Genomic DNA, 17,717 nt, shown 5'->3' on the forward strand with positions numbered 1-17,717 from the left:
CCCAGTCATCACAGAGGGCCATACTCAACTTTATGAAGGGAGAGGTCTTCAGATTCTTCAGTTGGATCACTGAAGAGTTATACTCCAGTTCAAATATGTTCACTTTTTGCAATAAGAACCCCAATGGGAAAATGCCTAAAACAGCAATGACGTGATGAACAAGGACATTTTGCCAGCAGGAGATCTATCTATAACCCTGCTATCTTGCCATCCCCAGCAGAAAGCAACTCATATCCTCGCGGCCATGGCAGATACTGCTTGGGAATATCCTTAATACTCCTCCTAGTCTCTTCTGAAACTCTTTGGACTTTGAGTATATTAAAAAAAACAATATCAAGATAAGGCTATCAGAATATTTAGAGCAAGTTGATTAAAAGCACACACATCACTGGACTCAGCACGTTATATCTGTTACTCAGAAGAATTATCAGCACTTGCAGTGAGCAACAAATTTTTTACCCCCCTCATCCCCCCTCAAAATCTAAGGATATCTGATTTTGACGCTCTTTGTCTCAATGTTTACAATCAGATTTATGAATGGTCTGAAAGGCATGCATTATTTAATGTATAAGGGTCCATTTAATATGAGACTCAGCACGGTGAACATTTGCAGATTTTCTAGGCAAGGGTTCACGATCTTCAAGGGATGTCCATCATCTCTTAGGGTTTATTGGAGCAACTAGCAATAGATGAAAGGCCTATGGATAACACGGAGAAGGCGATGGCACCCCACTCCAGTGCTCTTGCCTGGAGAATCCCATGGATGGAGGAGCCTGGAGGGCTGCAGTCCATGGGGTCGCTGAGGGTCGCGCACGACTGGGTGACTTCACTTTCACTTTTCACTTTCATGCATCGGAGAAGGAATGGCAACCCACTCCAGTGTTCTTGCCTGGAGAATCCCAGGGACGGAGGAGCCTGGTGGGCTGCTGCCCATGGGGTCGCACAGAGTCGGACACGACTGAAGCGACTTAGCAGCAGCAGCAGCAGCATGGACAGCACTAATTCTTCTTCATGAAGAGTAAAATCTCAGTCCTTTTTTTCGCTGACCATGCCATAATTTTTTATTATTTTTAATTGAAGGATAATTGTTTTTGCAATCTTGTGTTGGTTTCTGCCATACAACATCAAGAATCAGGCATAACTATATATACAGAGAGAGGCAGGAGATATATATATATATATATCCCCTCCTCTTGAGCCTCCCTTGCACTCTGCACGTCCATTCTCTACATCTTCGTCTCCATTCCTTCACTGCAAATTAGGTTAATCAGTATCGTTTTTCCAGATTATATAGCTTTAATATAATATATTTGTTTTTCTCTTTCTGACTTACTCCACTCTGTATAAAAGGCTTTAGATTCATCCTCCTCTCTCCAACTGATTCAAATGCGTTCCCTCTTATGGTCAATATTCCATTGTACGTATGTACCACACACATACCCCAACTTCTTCACCCATTCACTGAACAGCACTAATTCTTACAGAGACAGTCAAGCTACTTTTCTGTCACTTGTACACCAAGGTTAAATACCCGTCATCTTAAGTTGCTCACCTTGAAAATGGTTAATTTTCTCACATGCCCTTAATATTTGTCCAAGCTATAAAACTGTCTCATTTCATTATTGTATGGATAACAGCAATAGAAGAGACTCTGCAATTTAAGCAACTGCAGTAACGGCTGTTTACTAAGTACTTAATAGTAAATTAATCTTCCTACCAATTCTACTAGGCAGATCCTATTATCTTTATTTCACAGATAAAGAAATAAAGGCTCAGAGAAATCACATGAATTGGAAAAAGGGAGACACAGCACATGTAGCAGAGGTCCATTTCCCATTCCCAATACTTATATTTCCCATTTTCGTCTTGCTCTGACACCCACAATTTAAAATACTGCTACCACAGGTATACATGTATACCTGTGGCGGATTCATTTTGATATTTGGCAAAACTAATACAATTATGTAAAGTTTAAAAATAAAATAAAATTAAAAAAAAAAAAAATAAAATAAAATACTGCTACCAAAAAGCGTATGTATATTGTTTGATTAAACAAACGGTAACAAAAGTAATACACTGTGTGACTATAAGGATAGGAAATATGACATTAGCAAAGAAACCAAAGTAGTACATGGGTAATAAACGCTTCAAATAATATGCCTCATGGTTAGTATCATATTATTTAAAAATCCACAGATGCACAAGCATTGAATTACTCAATACATCAAACTTTCTAGGAGTAAAAAATAATTTAAAAATTTGAGTCCTGAAATATCTAGTGAATAGTAAAATACTTTCTAATAGAAATCAGATAATGATTTTACTGCAATAATAGGTCTTCTTCAATTTTTCAAAGTATGATTTATTTCATTTAGTCGAGTTTCAAATTTGAAGATACCTAATGCAAATATCAAATCCTAATCTATAATGCAATGTACATAATTAATGCCCAAATAGTTTATATTTTATAAAGCATCTTTGTAATTTTATGTGTTGGATTTTTAAAAAAAGAATACTAAGAAAGCTCTATGGAGATATAAGGGAGATAGAACTAAAAGTCCAGGTAATAAAAACTGTGGTATAATTTGTCACTCTGGACATTCTGAACATATTAAGTGTGCTCCTGGGATGGTGTAAGAGAAACATTTATGCCAGGGCGTCAGATCAGAGATGCGCCCCTTTTTTGCCATGTACTACAGTCAGATTGGGGCTTCCCAGTGATGCTAGTGGAAAGCCACGTGCGAATGCAGAAGATGTAAGAGACGCAGGTTTGATCCCTGGGTGGGAAGATCCCCTGGAGAAGGGAATGGCAACCCTCTCCAGTATCCTTGCCTAGAGAATCCCATGGATAGAGGAACCTGGAAGGCTGCAGTCCATAGGGTCGCACAGAGTTGGACATGACTGACGCGACTTAGCACGCACATATGCACAGACAGATTCAGTTCTCAGGAAATCTGAGGATTTAGGGGAGTCTGCCTTGACATATCTTGTTCTATTTGAGTTCTTCTAGTCAACTTTCTGCTTCTTCACTCCACTCCCTCTGCTGAGATGTGTAACATGCCTCATCATTTCCAGATAATGTAACCAAATTTACCTTGCACTCTACTACATTTGTACATTAATCTTCTATACTAAAAATGATAACCTTCTGGAAAAGGGAATAACTCTGAGAATAAGAATCTCAAGTACTTGGGCAAAGTCTTGGGGGAAATGACCTTGCACACTTTCTGTGCCCCTTAAGTTGGCTTCCCATTCTGCCCACTCCTCCCGCCTCAGTACAATGGAGGACACCAGCAAGGGGTTATTCTAAGCTCTGAGATGCCCACAGGGACGAAGGTGACTGGACTCATGGGATCCAGAACTGGGATACTTACAAGGAGTCAAACGGCAAAAACAGAGCCTGGTTTGCCCATGCTCCCTGAAAGAAGTTCATTAGCTTTTTTAGAACGCTAATATATTACACTAATGTATAATGTATTAGATAATAAGTAGGCTTCCCAGTTATGAGGGTTTGTAGGTATGATGATGAACTGGGGAGGGCTGAGGACAAGAACCTTCCGTTTAACAAGGTTGGTCAGAGCTTCCCTGGTGGCTCAGTGGTAAACAATCTGACTGTCAATGCAGGAGACATGGGTTCGATCCCTGATCCAAAAAGGCCCCCATAGCTGCGGGATAACTAAGCCTGTGTGCCGCAAATAATAAGCCTATTGAGCCTGCACTCTAGAGCCCAGGGGAACTACGGAGCTCACGTGCCACAGCTGCTGAAGCCTGCGTGCCCTAGAGCCTGCGTGCCCTAGAGCCTCTGTGCCCTAGAGCCTCTGTGCCCTAGAGCCTGCGTGCCCTAGAGCCTCTGTGCCCTAGAGCCCGCGTGCCCTAGAGCCCGCGTGCCCTAGAGCCTCTGTGCCCTAGAGCCTCTGTGCCCTAGAGCCTCTGTGCCCTAGAGCCTGCGTGCCCTAGAGCCTCTGTGCCCTAGAGCCTGCGTGCCCTAGAGCCTCTGTGCCCTAGAGCCCGCGTGCCCTAGAGCCTCTGTGCCCTAGAGCCTGTGCTCCACAACAGGAGGAGCCGCCATAACGAGAAGCCTACAAGCTGAAACTAGAGTGTAGCCCTTGCTCGCCACAATTAGAGAAAAGGCCACACACAGCAAAGACCCAGCATGGCCAAAAATAAAACAAATAAATAAAAATTATTTTAAAAAATAGAAAGTTGCTCAGTAGCCTAAATTTAGTATTAGGAATATTCCCTACCTGAGTAGAAACAAGACAATCAGATTTAAGCTACTGGCTTATTAGTTACCCAACATAATTTTCCAAGAGAAAAACTGAAACAGTTGTTTCAAGGAATTCAAATAACAAAATAATGTTGAGTATACACTGACCTTACTGGTATGCACTTTTTGAAACCAAAAAGAAATAGAATGAAATACAAATTTTTACTCAACTTCACTTGTGAATGCATGCACTGCTTCCCCAACTTCAGAGCCATTCTTTTTATGCATGATGAAAAGAAAAAAATAGAATTTAGAAGCCTCTTGAGAGTCCCTTGGATTGCCAGGAGATCAAACCAGTCAATCCGAAAGGAAATCAACCCTGAATATTCATTGGAAAAACTGATGCTGAAGCAGAAGGTCCAATACTTTGGTCACCTGATGCAAAGAGTCGACTCACTGGAAAAAGACCTTGATGCTGAGAAAGATTGAGAGCAGGAGAAGGGGGCGACAGAGGATGAGATGGTTGGATGGCATCACTGACTCAATAGATGCGAGTCTGAGCAAACTCCAGGAGATGGTGAAGGACAGGGAAGCCTGGTGGGCTGCAGTTCACGGGGTCACAAAGAGTGGGACACAACTGAGCAACTGAACAGCAACAATAAAATGGTTTTACTGCCTAAAGTAACATCTCAGACACTATCAGCATGAATTGTCTTAGTATCATTTGATAAGGCCAATGTAACTTTAAAAAAAAATGAGAGAGAGATGCAGACTGAAAAACTGATGGAGCTGATGAATCTTGAGCATAAGAGTCTTAGAGACAGATCACATCTGCAAGCTAAACAATAGAGAAAAATATGTTTCAAGTGGCATGCAGTAAAGACTCTGAGTTTGATAGGTATGATAAATAAACTTCTCTGCATCCTCTTTAGAAAGGTCACAAGTGACAAGAATTTCTGTATTAATGAGAAAATATCTATGAAATGTACTGGCTAGTCACATGGAGGCAGAACCTGTCTAAACCAATCAGGAAAATCCCCAGGAGTGTATACACACACTACCACTCAGCTAATTTCCCTCCTGCGTTCTCTTGTTTGTCTAGGAAAACACGCCAACAAAGGAGTCAAGTGCAAGATTCATTTTAAATAGGAGAGGGGCAAGGTGAACGGCTTGAAGCTTAAAATCCAGGAGGGTGTTTTTCCTATTCCCCCTGGATATCTGCCCCCTAAGCTGGGTAATTCTATCTGACAATTAAAATATCACATGGCATTATTCTAATGACTATGTGAATTTCATCAATCTTTGGGGTAATTCCATTTCAATCTGGGTTTTAAAGCACCTCTAGGAAAGAGTGGGCTGTTTAATTAGCTGCCTTGATTTCTTTGTCTGATTCAAATCGTTATAAGCAGATCAGCAGATGATGCCAAGGATACAAAAGACATGTTCTCAACAAGCAAATGCAGGCCCCACATCTTAGCCAGAAATTCACTATTCAGACTACCTCTGAACATCCAACACAGTATGAATTGACACATGGATTTCACTCTTTCGTTGTTAATCTTTCACTTTCTAGATATGGAAAATTATTTTGTTATAATAGAAATAGGATGAAAAGGTTCAAAAGAAAACTGGACAGGTGCTGAGACTAGGTGTCAAATTTTTAAAACACTGGAATGACTTCATGAAATAACCATATTTCTCAAAATACAGAAAAAGGAAAGGCTTTATAATATTCACTATAATGCATAGTAGGGAATCATTACCAACTAAATGAAAGTTCTAATGCAAAATATGGAGAAAGTCAGGTGTTATCTGATTTCCTATCTCAACATTAGAAATTCTCATTTAGGAATCCATTCACTGTGCCATCTGTATAAGACAATCTTAATTTGGCATAATATTATTCTGACTGTTATACACCTGCCTGTTCTCTGGACTATGAAAGAAAAATAGCAATTTTTCAACCATAATAATCCTCAAGTCTTTTTAATTAATACAGATATTTAGATACAAAATAAAAAGGCTTTACATCAAAAGAATTTCAGATGCTTCAGAGAATAAGGCAGAGAATTCAGAATTACTTTGGATATCTTTGATTACAGTTCTGTAAAAAAAAAAAAAAGACAAATGTGTTTTTAGAAAAAAATCATCTAGAAAAGTCATTACGATAACATGGAAATGAAGGTAATTACATAAAAAATACAGGAAGATCCAGGGTTGTCATGGTAATAAGATGTAAGCATCTACATTTCTGGATATGAGCTGGAGACAGCATCAATTAATCTTTTTTTTAAAGATGAATCTCAATTTTCAGTCTCTCATGCTTGCCATTTTTTAAAGAACACACGAAAACCTGAATGAAAGAGATTTAGACTGTCACGGTCGCTTTTTAGAAAACCAATCAATCTGTAAATCACTGAGGATTATACAGTGAAGAACTTTAGGTTCTGTCTTCAACTCAACTATGATAGCCAACACCCAATAAAATTCATAGTGAATGGTTTGTAAAGGGGAGAAAAATGAACTACCCTCCCCCCAAATTCTTACAAACCAATTATCATGTTCTAGCAATTGGTTGTTATGCCTTTAATCATCATAAATATTTATAACAAGGCCAGTGTCCTCAGGCTTTCCATTCAGGTTTTAAATTGCCCTCTAAGTAATTAACTGCTAAAATTACCCATTTGTCTAAAATTGATATTATGCTACAATACAGACCATTAGTTAATAGTGAATATTTATTTCAGAACCATATTGCAAACAGACTCAGTTTGTAGGCCATTAAAGCAGCAGAGTGACTACAGAAATTTAGTTAACACTGAAACAATCTTTTTTCTGATGTGCTTATTCCAAAGCTTACAAGGAATATATAGCACAAAAGATAAAACTTTAACAGATGTTTTGCTGGGATTTAGTACAAAATTACCATAGACTACTCTGTGGCTTATTATGAAATCACTAGCTATGTACTCTTTCCTTTGTTCCTTTCTACCCCCTCATTCCTCAGTGATACATCACCTTTGTAACGCTTGCAAGCTGACCTGATTTACCGTAAAGAAAAATCGCCTGAATTCTTAGATGCATGGTATCCCAGCTTTTTACAATAAACAAGTTATACGAAATCTAAACAAAGATATGCACATTTTTATAATCCGAGAGAAATGTTTAAAATATTTCTCCATATCATCATGCCACATAGTGATGAGAGCAAAAGTCAAAACTGTCAAATTTAGAAGCAAGATTTGACCAGTATGTTTTCCTTCTGTTCACCATAATCAATATCTTCTATTTATCACATCCAACCCTTTAATAATCCATGAAGTATTTAACCAGATGCAGAGCTTCAGAGTTATTGCAAGAACTTGCTCTTTTAAAGACAATCGTTTATCTCACCTTGATTTCACACCCTGCATTTATAGAGACCCATTAAAAGATCTTATTTTAGCTCAGCTGTTTTTCTTTATCAGCATCCAGCACAGCATTATGAACAGCTGTTAACTTAGTAAATATTATTCTTAGGTTCTTCATTTTGCATTCAGAAATCTTAAGTGACAATAAATATCACCACATGAAAAAAATAGGTTAATCCATCACACAGAAATACCCATGGGACCTCTACCACTGTGTCATAGTCAGGCTTCTTTGAGAATAATTTCACCTGCAGTGCAGATCCTACATGGAGCTCTGGAGGAGGGCACTGTCTCTGTGCAGACAAACTGTGAAGAAATGCCAGTGCGTAATTAGCTGAGTGGCCCCCCATGGAAAGCAACGTGGTGATAAGGGCTGTCTGCTTCCATGCACTGCAATTCAGATGCCAAAACACAGGCATTAACAAGATGCATTCTATTTTTTTTAACTTCCCGTACCCTCAGAGAAGGTAGGACTATTATCTTCACTATGAAATGCTGACAAACCTATGTGACTGAGAGCACATAAAGTCACAAATAAAACGCTAATTGCAGTAATTTAATAAATGAATCATGCAATGTAAGGAAAAGAACATTGGACAAAGAGTCAAAATGCTCTGACAAAATGATATTGATCTTTATTTTATATCAAATGTGGCAGTTGAAATGGAAGACTGTTTTAGGATGCTAATCCTGGAATGAGGCTGGCCATAGCAGAATCCTAAAGAGCTGTTTGTCTTTTTTTAACTATGTAATACATCAACATGTAATATTGATTACATATTACAATATTACATATTGATTATAATACTGTATTATCATCATGTAAATGTTATTTGCAGCTGAGCCATTACGTTTCATATGAATACTTTTCTCTACTGCACAATAATTTGTTTTTCCTGGTGTAACAATCTAGATCTTTTGTTGGTTGGTTGGTTTGCTGTTGTTGAGTTTTCTTTGGCGTTATCACTAATTCAACACCAAATTCTTCTTCCATCTTGTGCCTGAGTGCTCAGTCACTAATCTGTGTCTGACTCTTTGCTACCCCGTGGACTGGAGCCCGCCAGACTCCTCTGTCCATGGGATTCTCCTGGAGTGGGTTGCCATTTCCTCCTCCAGGGGATCTTCCTGACCCAGGGATCAAATACGCATCTCTTGTGGCTCCTGCACTGGCTAATTCTTCACTACTGAGGTGCCGGGGAAGCCCCTTCCAACTTGTAAATCTGCTCAAACACATTTGATATTCTACCTGACAATTTCATCTTAGAAATCTCGCCTGGAGTCTTCTGACCTGTGAGATTGGACTGACGGGTTACTCTTCCAGCCTGATGCACCACTGTTATACTGGGATTCTTTTCATCATCTCAAGGATCTCCATCCCTCTTTAGAGGTAGCCTCTACTGCCAGGTTTCCTTTTCTTTTCTGCCTTGGTTTATTCCCTGAGTTACAAGGTGGAGTATATCTTCAAGTCGTTTTCTGAGAAAGGATGCAAGGTATGCAAAATTTTCAACTCCTTGAACATCTGAAAATAATTATTCTGCTTTCACACTTCATTGATAGTTTGCATATTATACTAGATTGGACAATTTTACATCAGAATTGTCAAGTCATTGTCCCACTTCTGTCTCCCTTCTAGGGCTGCTGCTGAAGTCCAAATGGTGAAGATTTAGTTCCTAAGTCATGTCCAACTCTGCGACCCCATAAACTATAGCCCTCCAGGCTCCTCTATCCCTGGGATTTTCCAGGCAAGAATACTGGAGTGGGTTGCCATTGCTTTCTCCAGGGGATCTTCTTGACTCAGGGATTAAACCCGAACGACTGCATTGCAAGCCGTCTCCTGCATTGCAAGTGGATTCTTCACCAACTGAGCCACCAGGAAAAACCCCCTAAATGGTGACGACACCACTGTAATTATTGATTCTGAGCAGTAAATCTGTTTCCTTTTGGTAGGATGTGTCTTTGAAATCATGTTCAGAAATTCTGCAATAATAAATACTACTGTTCTTCTATTTTCATTAAATGTTCTGGACATTTAAAAGATCTGTTTAATCTTGAAGTTCACATCCTTCACATCTAGAAGAAGCATATTCAAAGTTTATTATTTTAATAACTCCATCCTATTTTCTCCAATTATTCAGATGGCCCATCTCCTGAAGTGGATTCTAAATTTTTTTAATACTTCTTGTCTCATGTTTCAGATTTCTATTTTATGCTCTACTTTGTGCATAAGCACAAGTTGGTACAATTCTCCAACTTTTTCTTCCATCCATTTTTACGACTGTTGTTTATTTTATTATATTAGTAATTGCTTCATTTTATTTTAGAAAGTACAAAGAAGAAAAGTGGAAGAAAGTAGACTTTGCTTAACTTAAATAGTGAAAATAGAAACCTGAAGGGGAATATAAAATACAAAAGCAAATTTCAAAGTTTACCTACAGCAATGATGTAAAGTGCATCCTAAGTAATCCTGTTTCCCATTTAAAAATTACTGTTGTTGTTTTTAATTTCTGTCATCGTATTTTTAATTTCCAAAGCTACCTCATGTTCACTGATTTATCCTGTTTAAAATAACAGGAGATAGTGAAGGACAGGGAGGCCTAGTGTGCTGCAGTCCATGGGGTTGCGAAGAGTCAGACACGATTTAGTGACTGAACAACAACAAAAGTAATGCAGCATTGTGCTTTACAGGTGTATGACTCTCTTTTGCCTCTTAGATATTATTATTCATAATTTTTTGATGCTTCTTTCTGTGTCTAATCAAAACAAACCAACCTTGCTTCCTCTGAGTCACTTATTTGACAAGGGGGGGCCTTTGCTGTAGCGTTACCTAGATCCTTTAGGTCCGTTCTCTTGGACTGACCCGATGCCCCATAAAAGACGCTTTCAGTCTTCAGGCCTGGGTCTGAGACCTGTTTTATGAAGCTCCCATATCCCCTCCTACCTGCCCAGCCCCTGCTGTTCTCTGGGACACCCCACCAGCCAGCTGGCTGGCAGAGCGACTGCTGTTGAGGCAGCCAGGCTGCGGGGCTGTGAGAGAGCACAGGCCCTCACCACCACCAGCGCTCCAGGCTGCAGGCAAACGCCTACAGGCCACAGGAGAGCAGCTGATGCTGGGGCTTGTGCGAGGAGCCAGGCCTCTCAGCCCTGGCCTGAGCAAATGCCCACCATCTCCTACTTAAGAGAAAGTCACTCATGGACTATATACGGTCCACTGAATTCTCCAGGCCAGTATACTGGAGTGGGAGCCTTTCCCTTCTCCAGGGGATCTTTCCAACCCACAGGTCTCCCCCATTGCAGGCAGACTCTTTACCAGCTAAGCCACACAGGAAGCCCATTTCCTCCTTAGGGTGCTTTAAAAATTTTGATTCTGGGAAAAGAAAAGAGACTATATGTGTGTGTGTGTGTGTGTGTGTGTGCGCTCAGTTGCTCAGTCATGTCCAATTCTTTATGACCCCATGGACTGTAGTCTGCCAGGCTTCTCTGTCCACAGGATTCTCCAGGCAAAAATACTAGAGTAGGTTGCCACTTCCTACACCAGGGAATCTTCCCATCTCAGGGATAGATTCCATATATCCTGAATTGGCAGGCAGACTCTTTACCGCTGAGCCAGCAGGGAAGCCCACGTATAGATATATATACATAAACACATATACATATATGTATATTTTTTTAATTTCACAGATGACTATGCTATGGAGCCCAGTTTGAAGACCTCTTCGATGCCAACCAAAATTTCTTGCCCCCTTAAGTATTCCAAGAACTGGGACAATCAAGAATATTTTGGCAAATCCTCAAAGAAGCCAAGACCTCAACAGCTATGAGGAAAGGGATACTTAGATATCAATACCTATTGCTGCCTCTCATATTGGGAAAGCTATACATACTAAATATTTGAATGATGTATATATACATATCGGAGAAGGCAACGGCACCCCACTCCAGTACTCTTGCCTGGAAAATCCCATGGACGGAGGAGCCTGGTGGGCCACAGTCCATGGGGTTGCGAAGAGTCGGACACGACTGAGTGACTTCACTTTCACTTTTCACTTTCATGCATTGGAGAAGGAAATGGTAACCCACTCCAATGTTCTTGCCTGGAGAATCCCAGGGACGGGGGAGTCTGGTGGGCTGCTGTCTATGGGGTCGCACAGAGTCGGACACGACTGAAGCGACTTAGCAGTGGCATATATACGTATACTAAGTATATGATGACAGATCATGGGGTGAAAGAAAGGCTTACAAAACGGGCAAGAATTACTGAAACACAATTTCAAGCAGTGCAGCCTAGTAACCGAAAATCAGTAACCTATAAGCTCAATCTCTCCATGACTATCAAGAAATTAAGGAAAAATGTGATGTAATGGAAAAAGCAGAACTTACTACAAAGGCTACAGAAATCACCAGTGATGCCAGCCTGAGCTGAAAACAACAATGCTCTGTGGGAAGAGCTCTCTTTCTCTGCTTCACAGATACAGTTTTCCACCAATTCTTACCCATAACTAATGAGCCATGAAATTAAAAGATGCTTGCTCCTTGGAAGGAAAGCTATAACAAACCTAGACAGCGTATTCAAAAGCAGAGATATCATTTTGCCAACAAAGGTCCATGTAGTCAAAGCTATAGTGTTTGCAGTAGTCTTATACAGATGTGAGAGCTGGACCATAAAGAAGACTGAGCCAAAGAACTGATGCTTTCGAACTGTGGTGTTGGAGAAGACTCTTGAGAGTCCCTTGGACTGCAAGGAGATCAAACCAGTCCATCCTAAAGGAAATCAGTCCTGAATATTCATTGGGAGGACTAATGCTGAAGCAGAAGCTCCAGTACTTTGGCCACCTGATGCGAAGAGCTGACTAACGGAAAAGACCCTGATGCTGGGAAAGATTGAGGGCAAGAAAAGGGGGCAATAGAGGATGAGATGGTTGGATGGCATCATCGACTCAGTGGACATGAGTCTAAGCAAACTCCAGGAGATAGTGAAGGACAGGAAAGCCTGGCGTGCTGCGGTCCAGGGGGTCACAAAGAGTCAGACATGGCTAAGTGACTAAATAACAACAAAGTGTTGGTGAGAAGACCAAACCAGGATAATGGAAATCCAGTGATGCCTGTGTTCTTCGCAAAGGCTGAGTCAGCTCTTTAATCTCAATCCTGTCACTGAATTTAAAGTTGGGAGGTCAAAGTTAGCTCAGAGTAGCCTCTGATTTCCACTGATTCTAGTAGGTCCTGGGCTTTCACTAGCTGGGCTCTCTGCAGATTACCTGGGCTGAAGTGGAAGATAGGAGTAAGGAGGTACCATACTGTTGATTTTGAACCCAATGAACCCTAAAAAGAGAACATTAAATGTAGTAATGAGACGACTTGAGATGTTTGGGTGTTAAAAAAAAATTGCGGTCATTAAACATTCAGTTCAGTTCAGTTCAGTTGCTCAGTCGTGTCCGACTCTTTGTGACCCCATGAATCGCAGCACACCAGGCCTTCCTGTCCATCACCAACTCCCGGAGTTTACTCAAACTCATGTCCATCGAGTCAGTGATGTTTGATGTTAAAAAAAAATTGCGGTCATTAAACATTAGTACTGTAATTAATAATATCCCAGAGTTTACTCAAACTCATGTCCATCGAGTCCGTGATGTTGATGTGAAAAAAAACTGTGGTCATTAAACATTCATATTGTAATTAATAATACTATTAATTAGTATTAAACAAGATTAATAAAAAAATCTCTTAGCCTGTTAAAATTTCTTGCCCAGTGCAACCACTAAAAATCTATCTATGTCAATGAATACACATGTTTAAGAAAAGCGAATAGTCAAAAAACTGAATCTAAATAAAAATTTAATAAAACAAAAAATCACAACAATGAAAAAGGACGTATATGAAAAAAATCAACAAATACTTCAAGTACCATACTGATTCTAGTATTTATTTTAAAAAGAATGTCTTGCCAGAGTTCCTACAGTTTCCCACATTTTAAAATTGTATAACAAAAGTGATCATCTTAAAAAGCACCATCATTAATGTTACAACTATTAAAAATAGCCTTCAATTTATTAAGAAAAGAACAATGCAATAGAAAATTGAACAATATATAAGAACAGGCAAATTGTAATGGCAGAATCACAAATGGTCAAGAAACATGAAGATGCCCAGTGTCACTAGCAGCCAAGAAAATGCCAATGTAAAAACATTTCATTTTCACTCGTCAGAATGGCAAAAGTTTTAATGACTGGTTAGTCAGTCCTAGGGAATGTAGAGAAAAAATCCTTCTGTCATTTACCACCACGTGGGCAAATGTTTCAATTAAATTCATTACAAGTGACATCACATCTCTAATTAATAAAGAAAACCCATTAACTAGATATCAAGAAAATATGAAACTATATACAATAAAATATTATTTTTATAAAGCAAAAAGAAATGAACACATGTAACGCTATATGTGAAATCTACCTCTATTAGCAAAGGGAAAAGTACAACAGAAAAACCATGCCACACTGCAAGAAAGGTGCAGATAATGAATGGGATGAAAAGGAGACAAATAATGATACTTCAAATGCATTTATATCACTAAATGGGTTCTCAGGATCCTGAAATGTAGCCATTTCAAAACTAAAATGTAAGCACATCATTAAGCCCACTGATAAACTTTAGTATCTTCTAACTCCCTAACATATGCCAAGAAAAGAATCTCCTCTTTTAAGTTTGAAATATGGGGAAAATTTTCCAAAATGGTTGCTAGGTCAAAACTTAGAAAAGCTTAATTGTTTTTACACATACTAATCCAATATCTGGTAAAAGAAATAAAAGAAAACTGAAGGAAAAATCATTTTTATCTGTTTATACAAACAAATGAAAAAATATGCACCATGAACTCATCATAACACTGTTTTGGATCATAATAATACATTATCTTGAAACCAATTGGTATTTCAGTATGGAGCGCTAAGCTAGAGCGACTGGAGATTCCTCTCTACTGAAAACATAGTTTTGGCAGGATTCCAGTAGATCCCTCTCATTACTGGCAAATGCTTCTCCATGAAGGAAAAATAGGGTACAGTTTAAATAATAATAGTCCAATGAAAATATTTAATGCCCAAGCATGGCTTTCATTGTCAAATCAATGACTATGGTTCACTTCAGAATCACTTCTCTTCACACAATTAAAAAAAAAAATTATAGTAGAGAGATTAGCTTTTGGCTCAAAAAATGCACATGAAGAATGCTAAGCCTCGACTTAAAAGATCTTTTCCTACCTTCACATTATCTGGGTGCAGCCCCCCAGGGTGCTTGTCCATGTACTGACATAAATCAGTATGCTAGAAGGAAAAAAGGAAAATGTATTAACATCCCTTTGGCTATAAAACAATGAATCAATATTTTTCTGTTTCAAAGTCATCACTACTTTCTGAACTGAGCAAATATAAGGCAAGTGGGTGGATTTTTTAGTGTATGCAGTTGCGCGCTCCTCCACCCTCCATATTAACCACAGCTGAATCATTACTCCAGATTCTATCTTACGTTAAACATATCTGTGCATTAGAAAGAATTTATGTCCACAATTTGTTAATCTGTTAAATGCCTAATTCTCACATTGAATATGTATCTCTTAAGTGGAATAAGAAGAAAACTTACCTAAAATATATATACTTTAACTTCAACTAAAAGCACATACGCATACAGTTAACCAATCCAAATACAATTTCACTTACCTGCATTTTTCAAGTGGAAATGAAGGTGATGGTTATTTATTTTGTATGACATGTAAATATTACAAACAGATCATTCTAATAAAATTAATCATTGGATGTATTTACTTTTTCATAACTATATTCATTAAAAGATAATTTTCAGATTCTCAGCACTCCTGAATATATTTGAAAAAATACTGATTTTATAAAACTTTATAATGATTTACTTTCTAAATCAATGCAAATACTTCCAAAATTATAAATTAAGACAAATACATCCAGATTTATTTTAAAAAGAAATATCCCTAGATAGCAACTTATACTGTAATTTTTCCAAATATCCCGTTGAATTTGCACACAATTGTATATTTTCTTTTTAATGCTTTTTCTGTTTATATTATGAGCTACATAAAATTTCTAAAGAAACATGTAGAGTTGTTATATAAATTTTCCTAATCTTATTTATTGGCGGTAACAATTTTATGATTTAATCACTCTGTAAAAACCAGTGACCATGATTATTTATGCCCCATTATCAGGTTTCAATTGTTGAGGAATTATAAGCTTTTGACACATTCATAAAGCTGTACGTGGTTGTAGCCATGATGATAACAGTTCAGATTCCTTTACTGAGTTTTTATTGCATGCCAGCTGGTAACTGCTGAGAATACAGTGCAGAATTTAGCATTCATTCACTGTTCACCATGTATTTCTCAGCTCATTATTTTCCAGGCAGTACATCAGTCATTTTATTGCTGTTGTTCAGTTGTTAGATCACGTTCCACTCTTTACTATGCCATGGACTACAGCATGCCAGGCTTCCCTGTCCTTCACTATCTTCCGGAGTTTCCCCAGACTCATGTCCGTTGAGTGAGCGATGCTATCTAACCATGCCATCTTCTGCTGCCCTCTTCTTCTTTGCCTTCAATCTTTCCCAGAATCTTTTCCAATGAGTCGGCTCTTCGCATCAGGTGGCCAAAGAAAGCTCTGGAGTTTAGTGACACTAGTCAGTAAGGATACAGAATTCAAGCAAACAGATGCAGGTGGAAAAGAACCAGGATGTGTGTAATGACTGTACAGTAAGTTGTACATTAGGAATATTACTGGGCACTGTTTGAGGACATAGAGGGGGCACTTAATGCCTGCTAAAAACAGGCCACAGTAAGTGATACTTTCAAATAAGATCCGAATAGAGAATGAAAAAGGTCAGCCATGGAGAACAAAGGGAAAGAACATGGGATAGAAGAAATGGTCTTGGATATATTCTAAGGCTGTATTGCCTTTCTCTTTTCCACACACTGAGGACAAAAACTATATACTTAAAAAAATTTTTATTTCGTACTGGGGCATAGCCGACTAACAATGCTGTAACAGGACATATAAAATGGTCCGTGAAAAAGTACTTTTTAATATATAACATGATATACAACTATAATGTGCTCATTGTCTCACACATAATAAACTGGTGAATAGAAAGTACATCCAATCATAACAATAATTACATAAACATATGTTCAAATCTCTTTAAAAATGTAAATTTTCAGTTTACACAACAAAATCAAACTCACACTCGTTCCAAGATAAAGGCTAAATATAATAAACAACAAAAAATAACAGAAAATCTGAAAGTAAAGGAATGATACATCATATTATATATTGATTTTATTTGTATTTTATGATATTTATACTGGCAAATACCAATAAAAAGCAAAGAGCAACTTATCAATGTAAATGTTAAACATAACAGAATTCAAAGAAAATGGATTAAACATTTATTCAGCTAGCAACATGGCATATCACTATAAAGCAAATACTGATCAAAATAAAAGAAGAAGCTCAAATTTTCACAAAATCTTGAAGGTTACTTCTTTAAAAAAAGAAAATCAACCAATGAAATTGACAAAAAAATTAAAAAGTAAAAAGGAGGTTATATAAAGGATATGAATAACAGCTAAAAAGCATGTTTAATTTTACGCCCAATAAACTTATGCTACATATGCTTAAAGAAGTGAAATGATGTTAGGGACAAAGCTTCCATTGCACTTTCTACTTGACATATATGCATTAAATGCAAATTGTGCATAAATAAATGACACAGTCTCTGCTTTCAGAGAACTCAAACGTTCTGTGGATTTTAATACACCTGTGAAATTACTGTAACTTTTTTCAAAGAATAAAGCATTCAAGCATTTTGTTTGAAACCAAACAAACAAACAAAATCCCCACTTAACTATGAGGATGGAAATATATCACGAACGGGGGGAAAAGTTCCTGATTCTCATGTATACCTCATATCCTTCTGTGTATATATGCATGCCCAGTGATACTGCAACACAAATAATAAGGAGGCTTCTCCAGAAATGGGATCTTGGGAAATTTCAAAAAGATTTTTCCCAAACCTTTAAAAATTTTAAATTT

The 17,717-nt window shown here is 38.1% G+C and overlaps 1 protein-coding gene across 4 annotated transcripts in view; it reads right to left on the reverse strand.

Moving 5' to 3' along the window:
* CDK14 (cyclin-dependent kinase 14) overlaps positions 1 to 17,717 on the reverse strand; it is a 668,333-nt gene that overhangs the window by 341,706 nt on the left and 308,910 nt on the right. For 3 of the 4 annotated variants that reach the window (XM_010839811.1, XM_010839814.1, XM_010839813.1), the window contains exon 6: positions 14,865 to 14,927. The exons of the other annotated variant lie outside the window; for it this stretch is intronic. In XM_010839811.1, the coding sequence (XP_010838113.1) occupies positions 14,865 to 14,927 (63 nt within the window). The remainder of the gene's footprint in view (positions 1 to 14,864; positions 14,928 to 17,717) is intronic. 4 annotated transcript variants of the gene reach the window in all.

The sequence above is a fragment of the Bison bison genome, unplaced genomic scaffold, assembly GCF_000754665.1.
Source record: "Bison bison bison isolate TAMUID 2011002044 unplaced genomic scaffold, Bison_UMD1.0 scf7180017864134, whole genome shotgun sequence".
NCBI classification, from domain to species: Eukaryota; Metazoa; Chordata; class Mammalia; order Artiodactyla; family Bovidae; genus Bison; species Bison bison.